The sequence below is a fragment of the Ochotona curzoniae genome, unplaced genomic scaffold, assembly GCF_017591425.1.
Source record: "Ochotona curzoniae isolate NIBS_2020 unplaced genomic scaffold, NIBS_Ocur_1.0 scaffold_4701, whole genome shotgun sequence".
Classification (NCBI taxonomy): Eukaryota; Metazoa; Chordata; class Mammalia; order Lagomorpha; family Ochotonidae; genus Ochotona; species Ochotona curzoniae.
This window is the reverse complement of record NW_024467122.1, coordinates 43,840,931-43,862,669: the sequence shown is the minus strand read 5'-3', so window position 1 is coordinate 43,862,669 and position 21,739 is coordinate 43,840,931. Positions and strand designations below refer to the sequence as shown.

The window sequence follows — 21,739 nt, the reverse complement described above, 5'->3', positions numbered from 1 at the left end:
TCATACTGATGAGCACGGGATGCATTTCATGTGTATTAGCAATCATGACTAAGGGAGTAAACTGAATAGTTTCAGGTCAAGATTCAGAAAGATGGGTTTAGAACTTATTGCAGTGGGCAAGCTGTAGCCAAGACCTGAGTAGGGTGGGTTGAAAAGACAGGGCAGAGGAGATACTTCAGAGTACCATATTGTAATATCACTACCCAGCTCTGGGACTGAGGAAATGGGAGTTAACTGTCACACAGTACTCTGAGCATTTTGCCTAGTGTTTAAGGTGTCCATGCCCCGTATCAGAGAATCTGAATTGGATGCCTGGTTCTAGTCCCCATGTCCAACTTCTGGCCGATGCACCCTGGGAGGCAGTGGGAGATGTGGACTGAGTTCCTAGCTCCCGGCTTCAGTGCTCTGGCAGCTGTGGCATGCATGTAGGGAGTGAATCAGTGGATGAGAGCCCCCTCTCGCGTCCTCTTGCTCTCTCAAGTAATACATCTTTAAAAGTTAAAAAAAAAAAATCACTCTTGAAGTCTAGACTTAGGGGAAGAACTTTCTGTCATCCCTGTAGAAATAGGAGGGTCAGGGCTGGAAATGACTGCTGCTCTTTCCCCAGTGGCAGGAGCAGAATAAAGGGATTGGTAAAGAAGGAAAAACAGATTACTTTAGGGCCCATGCCAAGTATTCCACCATTTCTCCTCTTCTTCTTTGATAAAAGTATTGTAAGAATAAAAATTGTAAAATAGAATAAAACTCAGAGGCCGAAAAGCTAATATCAAAGGCTCCTCTAATGGAGCTCAGGAACTTAAGGAAGTTAAGCTGTTTCTATCCCATCATACGGCCAAGGAAAGTAGTCTATTGGCTGAGGGTCTGGAAAATTAAAAAGCTGTGAGTCCAAGGAGTCTTGGGAGAGTTGTTTTGCATGGACATAATTTCATCTTCTAGCTCCCAAATGAAGTTTAGGCTCCTGGAGGTCCAGAGTCTGTACTGATAATTACATTCCCCAAATATTTGGCAATGTATTAGAGAATGAATAAAGGCTCTCTGATGAAGTCACACTTGAAAATATTTACCATTAAACCTATAAGTCTTTTACCATTGAACCGATACGCTATTACATACACTCATGATTAGTTAACTAATGATGATCACAACATAGAAAAAAAGCCAGTCTTTGATTTAAATGCTTTTTAGAAATCCCTACAATCAAATACTTTGTTCCACTGTGGACTTTAAAAATATACACAATTTCTCCATATGACTTTCTCACAAATAAACACACACGTACCTTTTATTATATAAGCTGGACAAATATTAGCCTACGCAATTCTACAGCAAGCCGCAGAGCTCCAATACAGTAACTCCAAGTAATCCTAGCTTTTGTTCCTGTCTATACAGAGCTCATTATACCAGCACTGCTGCAGATGGTGTTAGAAAGGTGAAGTGTCAAATCCACAAAGGGGAGACCTCAGCAACTCTTTGCTACTGCAATATCAATCATTGCTGGTGGTTTTTACTTTTATCTCCCTTCCTCCTTAGTTGTCTCCACTCACACTGTCAGTTCAGCTAGAATAATTTCACCTACACCTCACAATATGTCGAAAGGAAGTAGACACACGCTGTGAAAAGCTGGTAATTTTATTGGGTTCCTTTACCTTTAAAAATCTGTTACTTGGTCAAGTCTGGCTTCTGAGTTTCTTTTTTGCAGGGAAATTGAGGCAAACATTTTTATGTGGTCCTCTGGTGCCTGCTCTGTACTATAAGAATTATATACAGCAGGGTCATTAGAGTAGTGCTTTGCCCATTAAGATAGAATAACCGTCAGCAGGGACAAAAAGCAGATCTATATCACCAACTCAAACTAACAGGCACACATAAAAACTATGTGCCTGCTTCAGGCACAGGCACAGGGTCAGAGTCTTACACAATGGGCAAATTCCCCTCCAGTTTGGAGACTGCTTTTCCTAAGACCAGGCTAAGAAGAAACAACGTGCAGGAGTTCTCTCAGCCTTCTGGCCACTGTTTAACCATGAACACTTTTCTATCTCCAAGTGCACCACAACCAAATAAACAAAGAATGTGCTTGCTGTTTGAAAGGCTTCTCTTGAAAAACAAACTACAAAAACACAGAAGAACCACTCAGGACGCTGTTCTTTTTGATGGAAATAGCTCCTCTGCAAAGAGACACAGGAACTTGGGATTGAGAAGGCACACTCTTTAGACTGTTAGATTAGCCAAGGCCAATCTGGTCATCCATTGTGTGGAAGACATCAGAGACAGACTAGGGTAGGTTAGCTCATCAGATGGTGACTGATGCTAAATTTAAGAATCAGTTTCTGTGTAGCCTGGTTTACTTTCTTACACAGCTGACACGAGACTTTACACAAAGTATGTAATAATTTTTTTGCAAGTGGCTAGACTTATTCTCAACTCAGGAAAGCAAACATTAATAAGATTATTTGACTCCACTCATAAGAAATTATTCTACTAACAATGTTAATTTAAATAGTCACTACAGAACCTCACTATTTTGTCCAAATTAACTGACACTGTCTTAGGGCTCAGTAAAAAGTCAATGGGTAAGAAAAAAATATGAGGAAATTAATGCAGAAGAGGTTGTTTTTGCTTTTTAAAAAGTCCAACATAACTTTTCCACAAAATTCCGACAAATATACCTCCTTCATCTCGAGGCTCTACCAAGGCGAAGGAAGGGATGGCCTGTAGAGGGTTCCTGCGGCAGAAGCTAAGGGTTGAAGAGGCAAGCAGGAACATCTTCCCAAAGTTTCAAATCCCAACAGTGAGGTCATCATTGAGAAACGATCAAGTTCAAAAAGAAACTGCAAGAGTTGGAAAGAAGGGGAGACTGAGGGGAATGTGGAGCTTGGGAGAATCATTCAGAGGGCCAGACCAGATCTACCACAGGAGTGCATCACAGTGGTCACAGAGTTCTAATCACAACAAATACCAAGGGATCATAATTTAAAATCTTATCTGCCTTCCTAAATGCCTGATGGTGTGTCATGCTCACTGATAGAAACTTTTAACTCAGGCTTTAAAGAAGTAAGAGGCAAGTGAAAAACACATGGTCCACAGGAGCTAGCAGCCAGGTGGGAGAAATGACCAGCACAAAAGGGACATATCCAATCCATTCCAAAGCTTCAAGATGTCAAAATCATTCCACTCCATAAAACAAAAATCACAATTCCTGCCCCATGTCTAAGCATGTGCCATATCAGAAGCAGCATGTACCCAAGACGCTGTAATACGGCAACAATTAACATCATCCACGGTTCAAATCTCAAAGAAAGACATAGGGCATGGAACTCACAAAACTTCCCTCTGTATTTCCTTGATTCTCCAGAGGGCAATGGAATGAGAAACAGTTTGGGTTAAGCTGCTTCTGTTCTTCCATTAGTTCTGGTTCTTTTAAGCCAAAATTACATTCCAAGCAGATTGGATGGTCTCAGTCAGTTGCCTGAAGGTAAAGTACAAAGAAATGCCACCCTCTGCTTTCTGGACTAGAAACTGCAGGAATGCGTAGTGGTTTAGAAAGGGGTGGGAGGGATCCTGCTGCTCAGGTGTTTTAGACCCAGTGGGAGGAAGAAAAACATGGCAAAGGAAAAGGGAAATAGTAGAGCTACTGTTTACATTTATGTAATCTAAAAAGTACTAAAAACGAGCTCTATCAATATTTTGCAGTCAACTGACATTGGCCCCTTCATGTAGTTGGTATGGCAACAGTCTTTGATGGCATGTCATTTCATACATGACAGCTTCACTTCCTCTGCTTTCAACATACTGTGATTTGGTGTGAAGGGGGGAGGGCAAATAAATGAAGTACTCTGGTTGTAAGTTCTGCTTTTAACTGAACTTCACAAAGTAAACAAGTTGGCTTCAAAAGGTTCCTGCAGAGAAACCCCAGAATGAAGATAATCCATCAACAATAAGAAAATAGCAGAGCAGACACTTTGCTGGAATAAGCTCCTCATCAGTCATGGGTTGAGGTAAAAACAAGGACAGTTGAATCCTATTTGCCAAGAAATCCTATTTGAGCCCCATAAATACATCAGGAAGGTTACTTGAAATACGGAGCTAAAGTCATCACTGGTAATAGTAAGCCTCATCCTAACTGTACAGTAAGCCTTCAGATAAGATGTTAACGAGAAGCCAGGACATTAAAGATGTTAATAATTTCAGTTTCGACTCATAGCTTCACATGTTTAACCATGTGCATGTTAGTTCTTTCAAACATTCTTATAACATACACATTTTAAATATACCTAAAGAAGAACGCTGTCAAATGTTTCAATTGAGGGGGTAAACAGTAATTTTTAAAATAAAGATGTATTTATATATCTAAAAGGCAAGATGAGAGAGAGAGACTCCATCCACTGGTTCACTCTCCAAATGATCTCAACAGCCAGGGCTGGGCCAGGCTAAATCCAGGAGCCAGGAAATCCATCATGGTCTTCCCCATGAGTATCAGAAATTGAAGCACTTGGGTCATCTGCTGCTTTCCCAGGTGCACCAGCAGCAAGTTGCATTGGAAGTGGAGCAACTGGGATTTGAACTGGCATCCACACAGAATGCTGTTGTAGCAGGCAGCAGAGTAACTAGCTACATCACAGTGCTGGGCCCACAATAACAATTTTTTTTTTTTTAGAGAATAACTGTTTCTTAAGTAGGGGCTCTCCTAGGACAGAGTAGGATAATTCATCAGGAAAGCTCTAGGTAATCCACATTGAATCTCAAACACCTGGTCAAATTCATGATGTTTTGGATTACTCGCATAAACTCTAACAGAGATTTCTGGTAAGTATTAAGACAAAAGTAACTCAGATGGACTGAGCATTCTCAGATCTGGGAGTTAAGACTGACTATGCAACTAACTGGCATCCGCCTCTCATATTTGAATCAAGATTCCTAAACACAAAGGCAGTCTGTGATGGGCTGACCTTTCCAACTGAGATTCTGCACTAGTAGTTACTAAAATGAAAAATGTTTTATTTTGATGTTAGATTAAATATTATAAATATGAATTCTGAGTGTACGGGAAATTCCAAATAGATGCCAGGAGGTTTCTGGCACCTAGTCTGTTGCAATGCATATAGAGGTTTATATCAAGAAGAGTCAACAGCAATTTTCCATCTCCCCTGGGATGAGAATAAGAGGAAATCACTTATGTGGAATGAAAACACTAATTTGCAATCATGTAGGCAGTTACTGTGTGCAACAATGCCAAATGCTTTTAAATATAAGTCATCACATCTAGCAGATGTAAAACTGGGCAGAAAGCTAATCATGCATTCACTTCTGGGCCAAATACAAGCTTTGTGGCAGCAGGGTCATCCTCCTGAAACCCTTCTGCCTTCATAAGCAAGGTCATTCCTTCAGTGAACCAATCATTTTGGACAGAGAGAAACTCTAACATAGCCCTAGTTATATACCATCAGGCAAGAATTTTCAGATGCTCAATGAAGATTTTAGCATACAAATCTCCAGCCATCTAGAGCTGGTGCCTTTGCCATCAGCATCCCTTGTGGACACTGGTTCTAGTCCTGGTTGCTCTCTTTCCCATCCAGCTCCCTGCTAATGGTACGGGAAAGCAATGGAGGACAGCTCAATGCCTTGGGTCCTTGAACCCACATGGAAGACCCAGAAGCAGCTCCTGGCTCCCAGAAAAGGTCAGCTCCAGCCCATGTGAGGAATGAGCCAGCAGATGGAAGAACCCCCACCCCCTTCTGCCTCTCTCTCTTTCTTTCTCTGTGTGTTTTTACTTTTCTGTAAAATATGCCTTTCAGGCAAAAATAAATAAACCTTAGAAAAATACCCAGACATCTCATACTCATGTTTTCCAAGCATATTTTATCATTCTGCTGAAACCCATCAGTTTTACTCCTGTATTTCCAGGTTCTGGCTTACAGTATCTTTATACACATTCTGATTGAAGCCAGAAATCCAAGACACAACTGATATATCTGTCCACTGCTCCCTGCACCTAATATAGCAATTCTTTTTCCAAATATCCCTTGTTCATGGCCCCTTATTCTGCCTTTCTACAAATGTAACCTTTGTTCTGATCGTCATCATTAACTACATGAAGGTACAGCTCCTTTCTGATAGATGTATCCACCTTTAGTACTATTCTTGCTGTTTTCACTCAATAGGCCATTGATGACCATTGACTGTGTTCCATACACAAATGGGTATGGAGGGTACATGAGCAAGCAATCATTCTTTTGGTGGATGTAAATAAGACCAGAAAAAAAAAGAGAACAAGAAAAATCTAAGTGCTATGAAGAAAATTAACCAAGGATAACTTTTCTCAGGGAGGAGGACCTTGGGTCTCAGGCAACACTTAAGTTGAAGCCTAAAATTAAAAACAAACAAAAAAACAAAAAACAAGAGCTAAATAGAGAATATATGGGGAAGTATGTCAAACAGAAGGTAGCGGATGGGATGTTAATTCTAAAGGTACTATGTATTCAAAAACACAGAGGAAGGAAAAGACTTAGTCTTGTAGGGAATAAAAAAGAACACTGTGGCTAGCTAGAGTTCTATGAGGAGAGACAAGTGGAGAAAGAGACACACGCTCACCAGAGTCCACAAGGCTTTCAAGGCCTCTCTTCCACCTGAGTGTCTAACAGATCCTGCTGCCCTCAAAAGCACATCACAGCAATGCCTGTCAAATTCTCACTGCTGACATGATCAGGTACTCTGTAACAACATTCAGGGGCTCTTCTGGTCAGGATGTTGCTTGGATTTCTAAGCCCTGTATCTTCAAACAACCTTCTACACACTCCAGCTGTACCTCCTCTTCATGGGGATTATTTCACGCTCTTTCCTCACACGGCAAAACTCTGTCTCTGATGATCAGCATTCTGTCCTCTAAGAGTCAACTTAAACTCTAAACAGTCAAGAGATAGCACCTTCCACTGCCATCCTGGGTTGTTTAAATATTTGCCCCACCCTGTTGTATGCTTGTGGAAATGTCAGAGTCTACTTTTGAATCATATAGTTATGGTGCCTGATACAGAGACAGCACTCACTATAAGAAGGAACACAGGGAAGGAAGGAAAGGAAGCAAGAAGGAGGCAGGCAGCTGGTTGTGTCCAAGTGTACTAAAATGTAAATAAAGACATTTTGATTCCCTCTAAAGTTTAGTTAATATTTATTTTGAAATAAAATTAAACATTTTAACATTTTAAACAATAGGCATTTGAATATATGACTTCAACATGTGCTATGTTAGCTCAATTAGTTGTGAAAATTACTTATTAGTCAAATTCCTAGCAAAGCAAGGCTACATTATGTAGAGAAATAACCTCAGGCTCTGCTACTTGCTATCTGGAAATGGCATTTCAATGAGGAAAAATAGCATAAACAGATATACTACATAGCAATAGGCAATATAGATGAAGGAATGAATAAGTATAATAAACATTTTTGTCCAAAAAAAAGGAATATTCTCATCTGCAGTTTAACATTTTAGCTTCTTGTGTGTTTGGGAAGGTAAGTTAATGACAACAGTCCCACCTACTGACAAAGATGAATATTATGACCAGAAAGTTGAAAAACAGCCTCTGACCTGTGGTCACTTCACCATGTCTGCTATGCTATGAGGATTTGCCTTGCTGTCAGCTGGCATTCCCACTCAGATATCTCTGCAGCCCCCTCACATTAAAATAAACATTTTAGGCCAACATCTGCATAGGGGATTCTTTCAACAAGATGATAACACAAGGCCAAGTGTATTCCATTCAAGACCAGACATGGATTCTGAGAGAAATATAACAACTGATGGAGTCTGGGCTACTACTGCCTTTCAAATGCCAATGCCAGCAAGTGATTTTAGATGACAATTAACCTCTGGTCATATTACCATTTTCAACTGAAATACAGTGCTAACCAAAGAAATGGAATGAACATGACTTTTCAGACTTTGGAAGCCAACTCTCTAATGGATAACCAAGGTAGGTGAAGAAAAAGAAAGAACTAAAATAGTTCCCATAACACCTACCTAGAACTCTGTGATGCTACAATCGGGATTTCCAACATGGAGGTGAAACTTCACTTCTAATTCAGGTAATTGTGTTTTCACCTTCAGTAGATTATTGGAAAGGTTTGGATAAACTAATATCTTACTCACCTAACCACAAACAATTCTATAAAGCGAGAATGCCATGAGAATAGTTTTATGGTTCCAAGTTGGTAAACTCAAACATCAGGTGGCTGCAATGACTCAATCATGGGGCAATATGACATTGGGCAGCAGGCTGTGCCTAAGCTGAACTGACTAGAGTCGAAGGCAATCTTACACTGTGAAAACTCACGCTCGTAACATGATACACCATGGTGCTGAAATCAAGCACACGTGGCTTTCACCGGACTCCTGAAGAGTACTATTTAGGATGTAACTTTCACTCATACTGTACTTGAAGAATCCGTTTCTAATTTCTATGACTGTGACCCGAAAGTTCCTTTAAAAGACTATAATGCACTCTGTAGAGGTTTGTTTTCCATTTTTCTCTTTGTGCTAGCATCACATTTCCTGTATGAATGTCCCAGAGACTCAGTTCATTTAGCTCTAGCTTGAGATTCCTTTTGATATATGAAAGAATTCCATTCCAACTTCAATGTAGGCATTTTTAGCTACCATTTGCCCAAACTCAAATCAATCATTATAACATTTTCAGAGGTTTACTATTCCTGGGTATGCATTCAGTTGTACTGAATTTCAAATTAGAAAAAAAAAATAGACAACCTTTTTAAATACTTGGTGACTGTCACCTAATTTGGAATATTTTAAGGGTTTCTTTGTTAGTATAAAACATTTTTGCAATACATCAGAATTTTAAACCCACTAACAAAGGCTCCCTTGGAGGAAAAGTAGTGAAAGGATCTTAAATGTCTATTAGTACAGGACCTAAAGGAATACTCTAAGTAACAGAGAAAATAACTGAGCAGCAAGCACTGAAACCTAAAGGGCAGTGTAGTTTCTGAGTTTTTACACAGGCAGAGTCATGCTAAACTATTGAAATCATCTAAGGGATCATATTACCACCCAGAAAATATTGTAAGCAACATGTCACAATAAAGATTCACATTTAACTGATTACTCAGGCAAGTATTGCAGGATACAGATTTAAGATTTTTTTTTAATTTATTTTTATTGGAAAGGTGGATATATAGAGAGGAGGAGAGACAGAGAGAAAGATCTTCTGTCTCACGATTCATTCCCCAAGCAGCCGCAACGGCTGGAGCTGAGCCAATCCGAAGCCAAGGAGCCAGGAGCTCTTCCGGGTCTCCCACACGGGTGCAGGGTCCCAAGGCCTTGGGCTGTCCTTGACTGCTTTCCCAGGCCACAGGCAAAAAGCTGGATAGGAAAAGGGCCTGCCAGGATTAGAACTGGTGCCCATATGGTATCCCGTGCACGTTCAAGGCGAGGACTTTAGCCACTAGGCCAATGTGCTGGGCCCCATATTAAAAAAAAATGACTTTTGCTTTACTTCTCCAGAAAGAACACTATATACATGTTTCTTCACTTTCATACTTTGCATTTAAAACTGAGCTAGCAAAAACCTTAGTAGAAATAAGGGCACTTAAAAAGTAAGGGATTGAAATCAGTGACATAACCAACCAACTGATGAAAGATAGTATTTGTGTATGAAAATATTTCAGGTAATGAAAAGAAATGAGGCATCAGTATATCATTATTTTGCTAACTTCTTATGAAAGAATGAATCCAAGCAAAGAATATCAGATGCATTTGCTAACAGAACATACACTGCATGTAAAAAGAACCTTTTCCCAACTCAGATATAAGTCTCTAGGTCAAATGAACAGTTAACAGGAAATATGAGACAGAGAAAGATGACAAATTAAAAACATGGGAGTGTAATCATTTGTGAGAAATAATACAGGCAGAGCAACTTGGTTTCTTTCAGCAACCAAATCACAAAGGAAAAAAAAAAGACAGAGGAAGAAACCTTTAGATTAAAATAAACTTGAGAGACAGCTAACACATTGTACAGAGTGATTGACTGAATTGTTGTATCAGGAAACTCAGAACTACTCAGATGATGATACAGAGAAATCCCTGCTAATGTGTCCAAAGGCTTGATGATGCCATTGGACTCATGCTTGGAACAAAACCCTTCTCTTTTAACAGTAGTACTAACATATTTAACAGTTAGGTTGGGATGTGCCTGAGATTTGCTTTGCAATAATCTAGCTAGTGACAGGCGTGCTGTAGATGGAACAAAATGCTTTCATAGGCACATATGCAGCGCATGGAATTCATTTTTGCATTCTAATTTTGTATGTGGTTGAAATTTTTCACAATAAAATGCTTAAATGTTTTTTGGAGGTTGGAAAAACTTACCATGTTGGATATCCTTCATTTCTAAATGTAAACTGGATATCAAGATTCCCACAGTTTGAGACCGCTTCCCATCCAATAACTTGATGATCTAGAATTAAAAAAAAATACATGTTTAAAAGAACACATAATCTTTTACAACACATAGAGAAATCGTCAGTAATTTTATATACATTGGTCAATGAAGTGAAGAGTATAAGTATTCTTTACAATATACTTTTTGAAAAATAATTTGGCCATTATCTTACAAGTTTTATAAAAGAAAGGAAAAACACAACAAAAAATTCCATCAATCTAATCCAAATACAAAAAAATCATAATACTTTACTCAGGTCAAATATATTCTAGCTAAGCTGCTGTGACAACACTATGGATATCAGTAAGTCCAGCCTTATCATTTATCACTGTATTATTTTTCCAAAAAAATTATTTTTTATTTTTATTGGAAAGTCAGATCTACAGAAGGAAAGATAGAAAGATCCTCCATCCGCTGGTTCACTCCCCAAGTGACCACATGGCTGGAGCTGAGCTGATTCCAGCTTCTTTTGGGGAAGGTCAGTGCTCCAAGGCTTTGGGCCATCCTCTATTGCTTTCCGAGGCCACAAGCAGGAAGCTGGATGGGAAGTGGAGCAGCCAGGACATGAACTGGTGCCCATATGGGATCCTGGTGGATGCAAGGTGAGGACATAAGGACCAGGCTAACCTGCCAGATCAAAATTATTACTTAACTCACTTCAAAGTTCCTGGTCTTTTTTCACGATATCATCTCTAGAATGAATGGTTTAAGAAAAAGAACACTCTGACTCTGAGATTACCATTTGTAGGCAAATACACCCTTGGTAAAGTGACAACCTTTAGGAATTTGACTTCATCCTGAAATATGCTTAATATTAGTATAATTATATTAGATTAATATACTTATCTTAGAAACTGAATGTTCTAATATATTGGAAACATTTAAAACAGGCATATGATAGGAATTTAAAGTTCATGGAAAGCTTTTATTTTGTTTTCACTCCATATTCTGCAAATGTTTTTGAACCTCCTTTATCTATTTCTTATTTAAATGAACGTTCTCAGTTTCAGAATATTAGATTGTTATCCTATTTGTGGCACTATTTAATATAAACAATATTTATATGTAAATCTTTAAAGATAAATTTATTTTCAATTAAGGAGACAGAGTATCTTCTATCCTCTGAGTCACTTCCCAGATGGCTGCAACAGCCAGGGCTAGCCCAGGCTGAAGCCAGTTACTTCATGCAAGACTTCCATGTAGGTACAGGAATCCAAGCACTTGGGCCGTCTCTGGCTGCTTTTCCCAGGCCATCAGCAGGAAGCTGAATTAGAAGTGGAGCAATCCAGGTACAAACAGGAACTTATATGGGATGCTGGCATTGCAGAAAGCAACTTTGTTTGCAATGACACAATACTAGCCCCATAAGTCTTTAATGCCTGAAATTATTTTTATAATACATGTATATCAAAATGTGTACAGTCTTTTTAGAAACTTTAGAAAATATCTCAATGCCAGTACTCAGTCTGTGTAAATATTCTATGGAAAATTACAAAATTTTATGTTTCACTAAATCAAGGAAACAAAATAAGCTCCTAAAAACATGTTACAGAGTGGTCACCAAGGATCAAAAATTGTCTTTCCTTTCATGTTGCAGGACTACAAAAATCAGCAGGAAGTAAACACAAACTATTACTAAATCTAGCCAAAGCATGAATGCACTGTGTTGGGTAAAATACAAAATAAATAGTCATACTTTTTTTTTTACCTACCCACATATTTGTAGACTCACCAAGATACAGAATACAGTTAAGTAGTGACAAGTATCTACACTTACTATTCCTATGCTAGCTAGGTTGATGTCTGGTTTAAAAATGAGAAAAATCTGATTTTGTTCCAAACAAGATTATCTAACAGTTTAATTTCTTTTTGAAAACATTTATTTATTTTTATTGGGAAGTCAGATTTACAGAGAGAAGGAAACACAGATCTTCTAGCTGTTGGTTTACTCTCCAAGCGGCCTCAATGGCCAGAACTAAGCTGATTCAAAGCCAGGTGCCAGAACCTTCTTGTGGACCCTTCCACACTGGTGCAGGGTCCCAAGGCTTTGGTCTGTCCTCTACTGCTTTCCCGAGCCACACACAGAGAGCTGGAAGGGAAGTGGAGCAGCTGGGATACGAACCAGCACCCAAATGGGAAATTCCTGTGCATGCAAGGTAAAGGCTTCAGCCACTAAGCTATTGCACTGGGCCCCTAACAGTTTAGTTTCTTAACGGTTCCCCTATTGATTATTTCTGAATGACTGCTAGCACATGAACTTTTTTTTTCCACTTCAGAATTGCTACTTTCATATAACTATGGTCATAAAATACAATAAATACTAAAGTCGAGGTATAAGGAAAACATAATTTCTCAGTATAATCTGATCACTTTAGCATTAGCCATACAGATTCTTGGAAAGAACAGAATTTCAGTGCAGGATACTGCCAGGTATCGTGTGTGTGTGTGTGTGTGTGTGTGTGTTTGCCTTCTCATCCAGTCATTTTATGTCTTCTGATAAGGAAGTGTTATTCATGTAGACTTAAAGAATCACTGCTGGGAAAGTATTTATTATTTCTAGTTGATTTTTTTTATTTGGTTGGTAGCATTTTTGTGACTTTCCAGCGTGGCCTTTCACTCCTTTTTCATTTTTTCTTACATGCTTCTTCTCTAGATACTTTGTGTCATGAGACTTACATGAAAATATGTAACATTTAAGCTGTTCACTTCATTTTTCTTTTCCTTCTCCGTTCCCTTGCATTTCTTTTACTGACATCACAAATTGAAATCTTTTATGGTTACATTATTTTTTATACCTAATTCTAACCTGAACTGTGTATCCACCATCATTACAATGCCCTGTATCTGTCAATATATTTTATCTTTACTTGCTATATATTTCATTTTTACCTGCAATATATTTATCTTCGCTTCCCTGTCTCTTGTTTCATAATTCTGTTACAACTTGACGGATGCCTTGTAAGGCAAGTTCAGCAGAGATGAACTCCTCAGCTCTTGTTCATCACAGAAATATTTTTCCTTTATTACTGAAGGTCAGTTTTGATGGATAGAGTATCCATTTTTTTAAAAAGATTAAAAAAATTTTTTTTGGAAAGCCAGATGTACAGAGAGGAGGAGAGACAGAGAGGAAGATCCTCTGTCTGTTGATTCACTCCCCAAGTGGCAGCAATGGCTGGTGCTGAGCTGATCTGAAGCCAGGAGCCAGGAACCTCCTCCAGGTCTTTTCCATGCTGGTGCAGGGTCCCAAGGCTTTGAGGCTGTCCTCGACTGTTTTCCCAGGCCACAAGCAGGGAGCTGGATGGGAAGCATGGCTACTGGGATTAGAACTGGCACCCCCAAAAGGGATCCTGGAGCATGCAAGGCGAGGAATTTAGCCTCTAGGTTACTGCATCAGGCCCTGATGGAGTATTCTTATTAGCACTTTTTCCTCACAACTCTGAATATATCCTCCCATTTACCTTCAGATTTGCAAGTCTGCTGAGTAATCTGATCATCTTAAGAGCATGCCAACTGAACGCAGAATTGCTTGCTGCTTGCATGACTTCACAACGTGACTATTAAGTGTTCTGTGTGGTCCATTTCACTTCTTGAATTTGAAACCCTCTTTTCTTAACCAGATTTGGGAAGTTTGGGACCACTGTTTTCTCAAATATGCTTTCTATGCTGTTTTCTATTCTCTGCCTAAATAACCTCTGTAATACATGTGCTGGCCTGCTTCAGAGTATCCTCACACTCCCTTAGGCTTTCTTCACTGCTTCTCATTCTCATTTTACTTTTCTCACTATACAATTTCAAATGGCCTGTATTCAAGTCCTGATTCCGCCTTCTGTTCAATCAAGTCTGCTGTTGAAACTTCCCTATAACATTTTTCAATTTAGCTACTATATTCTTTACTTCCAACACTTCCATTTGTTTCATTTTACTCTTTTCTATTTCTTTGTTGCTACTCCTGCTTTGTTTATGTATCATTTTCCTGGGCTCACTGATAACCTTCATGACATTTAAGTTCCCAAGCAATTCATATCTCTCTGGATCCTTAGGGTTAGTTTATTAAGGTTTATTTTCTGCCTTGATTGGTTCATGCTCATTTGTTTCTTTTTGTGCCTTGATACTTGTCATCTGCACATTGAGAAAAAGTCTGCTCTTTCCAGTCTCTTCAAACTGGCTTAATATGGAAAGGTCTCTGTCAGTCTGTCATACTAGGGATTTGGGCGATTTCTCAAGCATCTGTGGATGAGCCTTCTGCAGACTTGTGGCTAAGTTCTATCCAGGAGCTCATAATCCCGTGCTCCCTCTTCTGTATATGATACTACAGATCCTCTGGAGGTGTTTATAAGACGTCCAGCTCAAATTTGCTCTGATCATTCTCCCATTCTCCAACTGTCAAGCACAATTTAGGTCTCATGAATACACAGAAGAAAATTATTCCTTGGGCAACCCCAAGAAAAGGTGGGTTGTCATACACTGGCTCTGCCTTTCTTGTAATCCTTGAAGGAAAAGCCACTGAACTGTAACCATCTCTGTATCCACAGGGCCTCTGTAGCAGTTTCTGGAAACTCAACAATTTTTTTGTTTTTTGTCTTCCCAGTACCCATCCAGCTAGAATATGCTGAGTCTAATTACAACCCCATGTCAGCAAGACAGAAAGCAGTGTGTGATGCAGTTCTCTAAACAACCAGAATGTTAGATACATACTCCAATTATTTCATTCCCCAGGGTCTATCCCAAAATTGGGGGTTTACTCTCACTTTCTCTGTACTGAGCTGGGAAGGACTAAATGGGTTCATGAGAGTTCAAATCACAAGCTTTACTCCCAGGGGCCACCAATCTGGCATCCTTTCCAGTTCAACTGAGATTTAGACTTAACAGAAACCAGTCCCTCCCAAATACCCTAAAGAGTTTGAATATCAGGGCCTGGAGCAGTAGCCTAGCAACTAAAGTTCTTTCCTTGCACATGCCAGGATACAACGGTCCTGCTTCCCATCTAGCTCCCTGCTTGTGGCCTGGGAAAGCAGTCAAGGATGGCCCAATGCCTTGGGTCCCTGTGCCTGTGTGGGAGACCCAGATGAGGCTCCAGGTTCCTGGCTTCAGATCGGTGCAGCACCAACCCTAGCAGCCACTTGGGGAGGATCTTCCTTTCTGTCTCTATCTAATTGATTTTCCAATAGAAAAAGTCTGTATATTAGACACAGGTTCCAGTCCTCTCCCTAGAGGTGTTGAGAGGTTTTTGGTTTTTTTTTTCTAAATCACCATCTTGTGCTAGAGTCAGGGCTCCAGTGAGTAAATGTCATACACTTTCCTATCAGCGTCAGTGTGATTGTCAGGAACGTAGAAGTCTATTAAGGGACTTCTGGAATCTCATGAAGGGATTATGTATCTCTGTGTTACTGTTCATCGATGGGGCAGTTTGGCAGTTTGACTAGGTATTTCCTTCAGTTTCTGAAAGACAAAAGCTACCCATCTGTGGAGACAGAAGTCAACCATGTTCCTGTTCAGCAGGTGGTCAGTTCACTTAGCCCAGGTGACAAAATAAGAGTAGCAACCAAGTCCAGCGTGGCTTCTCCTTTATAGGGAGGCATTGCTGCATCAATTACAATGAAAAGAATAAAGAATGATGAACAAGTATTTAAAAAAGAGAAAGAAGAATTATAGATTATAAAACATGTTTCTTCAAACCAGATATGCAAAATTAAACATAGGAAATCAACAGGTAAGACTTACGGATAGACCAAGCAAAGGTTCAGCCAGCTGAAAACACATGACACAAGACTTTGGTATATACTAAGAACTCTGTGAAAGTGAACAGAGTGTGGGTGAACGAGAGAATGAGGACAAAGTGTTAGGAGCATCATGGAAAAAAAGAAAAAGGAAACCTGAGGACTGAAAGATAAGAAAGAAATGCTCTCTGGGCTCCATAGCTTCTACCCAAGTCTCAGCCAACCTGGCAAGGCAGCGCAGGCTGGAGTACGCAAAGTTCCCTTCAATGAAAACACTTTTGTCAAACCACAAATATTGAGATGGGAATTGAAGGTGAATGAATGTGTGTCCCTGGAGAGTTGTGAAGCTCACAAATCGTGGATTTCTTGTTCTTCTTTTCTTTATATGAATGTTAGTAAGGAGAAAAAGAAAATGAGAGTGAGGAAAACAGCAAAGGAAAGATTTGGAAAACGACAAAAGAATATTTTAGAAGGTACTCAACTAGTTATCTTACCCACAACCAATGCTTTGTGGGTTTTTTTTTTGTGTGTGTGTGGATTTTTTTTTTTAAATTACATTGTACTATGTGACACAGTTCCATAGGTACTGGGATTCCCCCCACCCCTCCGCAAGCCCTCTCCCCATGGTGGATTCCTCCACCTAGCTGCATTGCCACTGTTCAAGTAATGCTTTGTTTTTAAATGGTTAAGGTCATTGTAACATTTCAAGTAATCAGAACCAAACTGATTGTACTCTAAATATTGTTAATAGGCTAACTTCAAGATAAAGTGATTTCAAGTTTCTCTTGGAAGACAAAGATCATTTGACAAGAAGATAACATTGCATATTTATTATCCCAAATCTGACTTCTGCAGTAGATTTGGATTTGAATGGAATCAAACTCAGTCATACGGGATTTTGGAAAGTTATACTTTCATATTTCTGTATTTATATATTGATTACTGTGGACTACTGATCACAATAATTACCTGGAAAATTTTAGAATCCTTACTTGTCCAAACTGGCCAGCTATTTAATATTTTGGCCTTTTTACTGCAGGGAATACAACTAATACTTCTTTTTTAAATCCATACAATTTTTTTTAATATTTATTTTTATTGGAAAGCCAGATATACAGAGAGGAGGAGAAACAGAGAGGAAGATCTTCCATCCGATGATTCACTCCTCAAGTGACATCAACGGCCGATGCTATGCGGATCCCAAGCCAGGATCCAGGAACTTCTTCCAGGTCTCCCACACAGGTGCAGGGTCTCAATGCCTTGGGCTGTCCTCGACTGTTTTCCCAGGCCACAAGCAGGGAGCTAGGTGGGAAGTGGAACCACCAGGATTAGAACTGGCGCCCATATGGGATCCTGGGGCATTCAAGGTGAGGACTTTAGCCGCTAGGTCACGCTGCTGGGCCCCAATCCTTACAATTTTACATATAAAATTTCTATCAAACCAACAACTGCCTTATGCATTTAACAAAACAACAGCTCGGTATTTAAGCATTCTATTTGTTACTCTAAGCTATTTCAATTATTTTTTTAAGAAGTTGGTTGAGGTCAAAAGTTCTCAACAACATAATTTCTACGTAGAAAGATGAAAAGCTACAGGACCATAATAGCCACAAACACAAGAGAACTTCCACCCAAGCTTCAACTTTTGCATGTTGCATGTTCAGGGTCCCTTTGCCAATCATGGAAAAGGATTGGCTTCACAATGTGGAGAACTACTTGCCAAGTATGAGGAGACCAGCCTTCTATTTCTAGCCCAGTGTTGAAAAGTGATCAGTGTATAAGGTGCAAAAAACAAATCCTCTTTTGCAACCCAGAACACGTTGATCAGTATGAGTTTTGATACATATAAGCAGGAATAGGACATCTCTTATCAAAGTGATCCGCGGTAGTAACTAAGTATTGGCTCTGTGATTAAAATTTTCATTTTTAAAACATGCTTTTAAAAAAAAAGAAAAGAAAAGAAAAGTGATCAGTGAATCCAATTCAACTGTCCTTGCAAATGTGCAAACTCCTGTGTCTATTGCAAAGGACATAAAGACTACATTCGAATATGTGTAAGTACACACACATATAGACATTCTTGCTCCACGGGCATTCAAAGACTACTACTGTATAAGAGAAATATATAGGGACAGATGTGGTAGCATAACATGCTAACCTTCCGCCCACAGCGCCAACATCCCATATTGGTGCCAGTTTGTGTCTTAGCTGCTCCACTTCTGATCCAACTCTTTGTTTATAACCTGGAAAAGCATCACAGAATGGTCCCAGGGATCTGGGCCTCTGCAAGTTTAAGAGACACCTGGAGGAAGTTTCAGGCTCCAAGCTTTAGACTGTCTCAGCTCTGGCACTTGTGGCCATTTAGGGAATGAACCAGTGAATGAAAGAGCTCTCTCTCTCCCCTCTCTAAATCTGCTTTTCACATTAAAAAAAAAAAAACTTTTGAAAAAAAAAAGCATAAGAAAAACATGCACAAAAATATAAACTCAAGGTAGTCATTTATAGGAATCAAAGTTTCCTACGTCTCAGAAAATTGCCATGATTCTGATTTATAAAAAAGGGATTTTTCAATGCAGTGGCTGTTTCTGACTGTCCTTCTCAGGTAATATAGGAATATCCCAAAAGGCCGCTAACATGTAGACCCCTTTTTCCTGACACAAAATCACAAACTTCACCTTCAGGAAGATGCTCCCTGACAGAGTTGGGAGATAAGCTTAGCTAACCGAGGACCCCAAAGACAGAGCATCCTGGGTTCTGGGGTTGTCCTCATCCTGCGAAGGGTCAGGAGACCCTTCAGGCCATCCAGAACCATGGGGAGCCAACGGCAGCAACTGGGGCTTTCACAAGCCAGCAGCCTGTAAGCTCAGTTCACCACACTTAACTTTTGGACACTGGTAAGATTCCTGACTTTACTAGTCCACAGCTTCATCATATGAGTGTCAAATGATTTCCCATGTTTATGTGGAGCCAACAGGCAGAATTTATATCCTGGATGCCCAATATGACTTTATTCCATGTAAATTCTTGGAAAAGAATGCCTATTTCAGGCTATTCAGGGAAGATATTTCAGAAAACATTTACTGGAGAGTGAGAATATTTGTAGAATTTCACATACACTGGTTGAACTGGATTTTGAAACCATTTAACCCTTAGCACTAAACAAACCTCAAAGAATTGCCTAATTTAGCCCTCTGACTTTGAGTTGGCCAAGAGGCCCACCGACTTAGGTATGAACCTTTCTTTAGAAGAATGTTCACACTTCGAGAGATTACTAAGATTGCATTCATATAATTCACACATATTTATAGTGATTTCTATCATCAAACTAAACATAGTCCCAATGCAGCTAATTTTAAAGACAAACTAAACACATTTCTCATGCTATGACCCTTCCACATACCCACTTGTCATTCTTTGTCCTCATGTGCATATTATTTGATTTGTAATCACCCTCAAGCTCATTTTCTAGTATTAAGTAATTTTTGGCACTGAAATGTTTTAGTTTACATATGACCCAAATTCCTTAAGCTCCCATTTTGAACAATTTTTTTTTTTTTTTGTGCTCTCAGGGAAGGCAGACAACAGCTGGCCACCATCCCCTACACCAGGCTCCTTCATAAACCTCCAGACCATCCATTTTTAACAAGAGATGCTTTATATAAAATCCTTAAAAAATCTGTTTTGAGGAATGTTACCTGGCCCGTGGTTTTATCTTGGTCCTATCTGAAACCGGCTGAACTTGGCAGTGCACGGCCTTCTCCGAGGTATAATTACAGTCTGAAGGAGAATGCAATTTGTGCAGCATTCCACTGACCTACAAGCTGACCTTGCACAGGGGCAAATTTACAGGTTGCGTTAAGCCCTATTAGACATGCCTAGTTTAAGGCAAAGCCTTTCCAGACCCCTGCCACATGCCAGGATTAGGGCATTTCACACATGCGTACCATTACTTGCCTAAGGAACTCTCTCAGGGACTTCCAGAGGGAGGAAAGGCAGGTCCACAACCCATACTCTCCAAACCTATACCTTGAGTCAGGACATACAAATTATTATTATTATCCACTTATGTTGATTTAAAAAAAAAAATCTGCCTCTCTAAATCAGAATTAAGACAAAACTGAGAAGACAGATTTGCTCCACCGGAAAAACCACACCCTGACCAGTCAACTAGAAAAAGTCTTGCCAGACAGACTGAGCAAGAATTCTTGCCAGGCCCAGTGAGATTTCTGCATATACAAAATAGCCATATATATCTTCAGCTTTCTGGCTGAGTTGGAAGATGACGCCAGAGCAGCAAATAAAAATTAACGGTTCTGTATATGCATGTTGGAAGCATGCTCTGCCTGGCGAGCTTGATACAGCCACAAAATGAAGAGAAATACAGATGCCTCCTTCTTCCATGCATCCTTCCCCGTCTGCAACAATGCTGATTAATTTCTTAAAGATTTTATTTATTTTACTGAAAAGGCATATCAGATTTTTACAGACAAGGAGAGACAGAGAGAAACATCTTCCATCTATTGGTTGAATCCCCAAGTGGCTTCTAGTGGCCATAGCTGAGCAGATTCAAAGCCAGGAGCATGGAGTGTCTTTGGGTACAGGGTCCCAAGGCTTTGGGCTATTTTCTACTGCTTTCCCAAGCCACAAGCAGGCTGCTGAATGAGAGGTGGAACAGCCAGGACATGAACTGACACCTTTATGGAATCCCAGCACTTACAAGGTGAGGATTTAGCCATTGAGCCAAGACGTCAGACCCAAACTTGCTTAATTCCACAGCTACAACTTTTTTGACCACTTAATACATTCAAATTTATCCCAGATATAAACTTTGCATTTTTTATCTTAGTTCTCATATTTAAATTTTCAGCTCCAGACCTGGATTTTCCATCACTGGCAAAGTCTGAGGAGTAGGCACCATGTCTATTTAACTGTAGCCATGGGTGTTACCATCCAGAACCACCTTACGGTCACATCAAGCAAATGAGTACAAGTGAAAGTTGCTAACTTTTCTCTCCAAATCAACTGTCCAGGCCTCACCAAACACAAATAACTGAAGGAGCCACATGTGTGGCTATTCATATTTAACACTAACGACACACATGCAATTTCCACACCACTGTACTTTCTACTATATGCAACAACCACGTGCAAGGTTTGCCTAAGACAGAACAGAATGGAGAATACACAGAAAACAGACAATAGGACTATTCTACAAATCTACAAATGTTGAATTCTCTAATTCTACAACAGGATCATAATACAATTCTACAAAGCAAAACTCCAAAAACCACAACTATTACTGGTGTGCCTTCAGACTGATGGCATATTTTGCTTATATTTCACATCAATACTCACTTCCACTACATGGCAAAATCATACAGTTGGTATAAAGCACCTGAACTTCTGATCACAGGTCAGCTTGTGTTATTATCAGCAATCCTTCACATTGCTAAATCATAGGCTTTCAAATGGACCCAGGGACTTTCTGAATGGCTGCTGCACTCACCATTAGATATTCTTGAGTACTGAGTTGAAAGGCAGGTAGAATCCTCTGTTGGAAATACAGAAATTGAT

The 21,739-nt window shown here is 39.6% G+C and overlaps 1 protein-coding gene and 1 non-coding gene across 4 annotated transcripts in view; one reads left to right on the top strand and one right to left on the bottom strand.

Moving 5' to 3' along the window:
* Positions 1-21,739, bottom strand: part of FMN1 (formin 1) — a 360,709-nt gene that overhangs the window by 136,363 nt on the left and 202,607 nt on the right. For all 3 annotated transcript variants that reach the window (XM_040969588.1, XM_040969589.1, XM_040969591.1), the window contains one exon: positions 10,376-10,463. In XM_040969588.1, coding sequence (XP_040825522.1) covers positions 10,376-10,463 — 88 coding nt within the window. The remainder of the gene's footprint in view (positions 1-10,375; positions 10,464-21,739) is intronic.
* LOC121149692 lies at positions 17,940-18,025 on the top strand. The gene has a single exon (XR_005882826.1). It is a non-coding gene; the product is annotated as a small nucleolar RNA SNORA40 (small nucleolar RNA).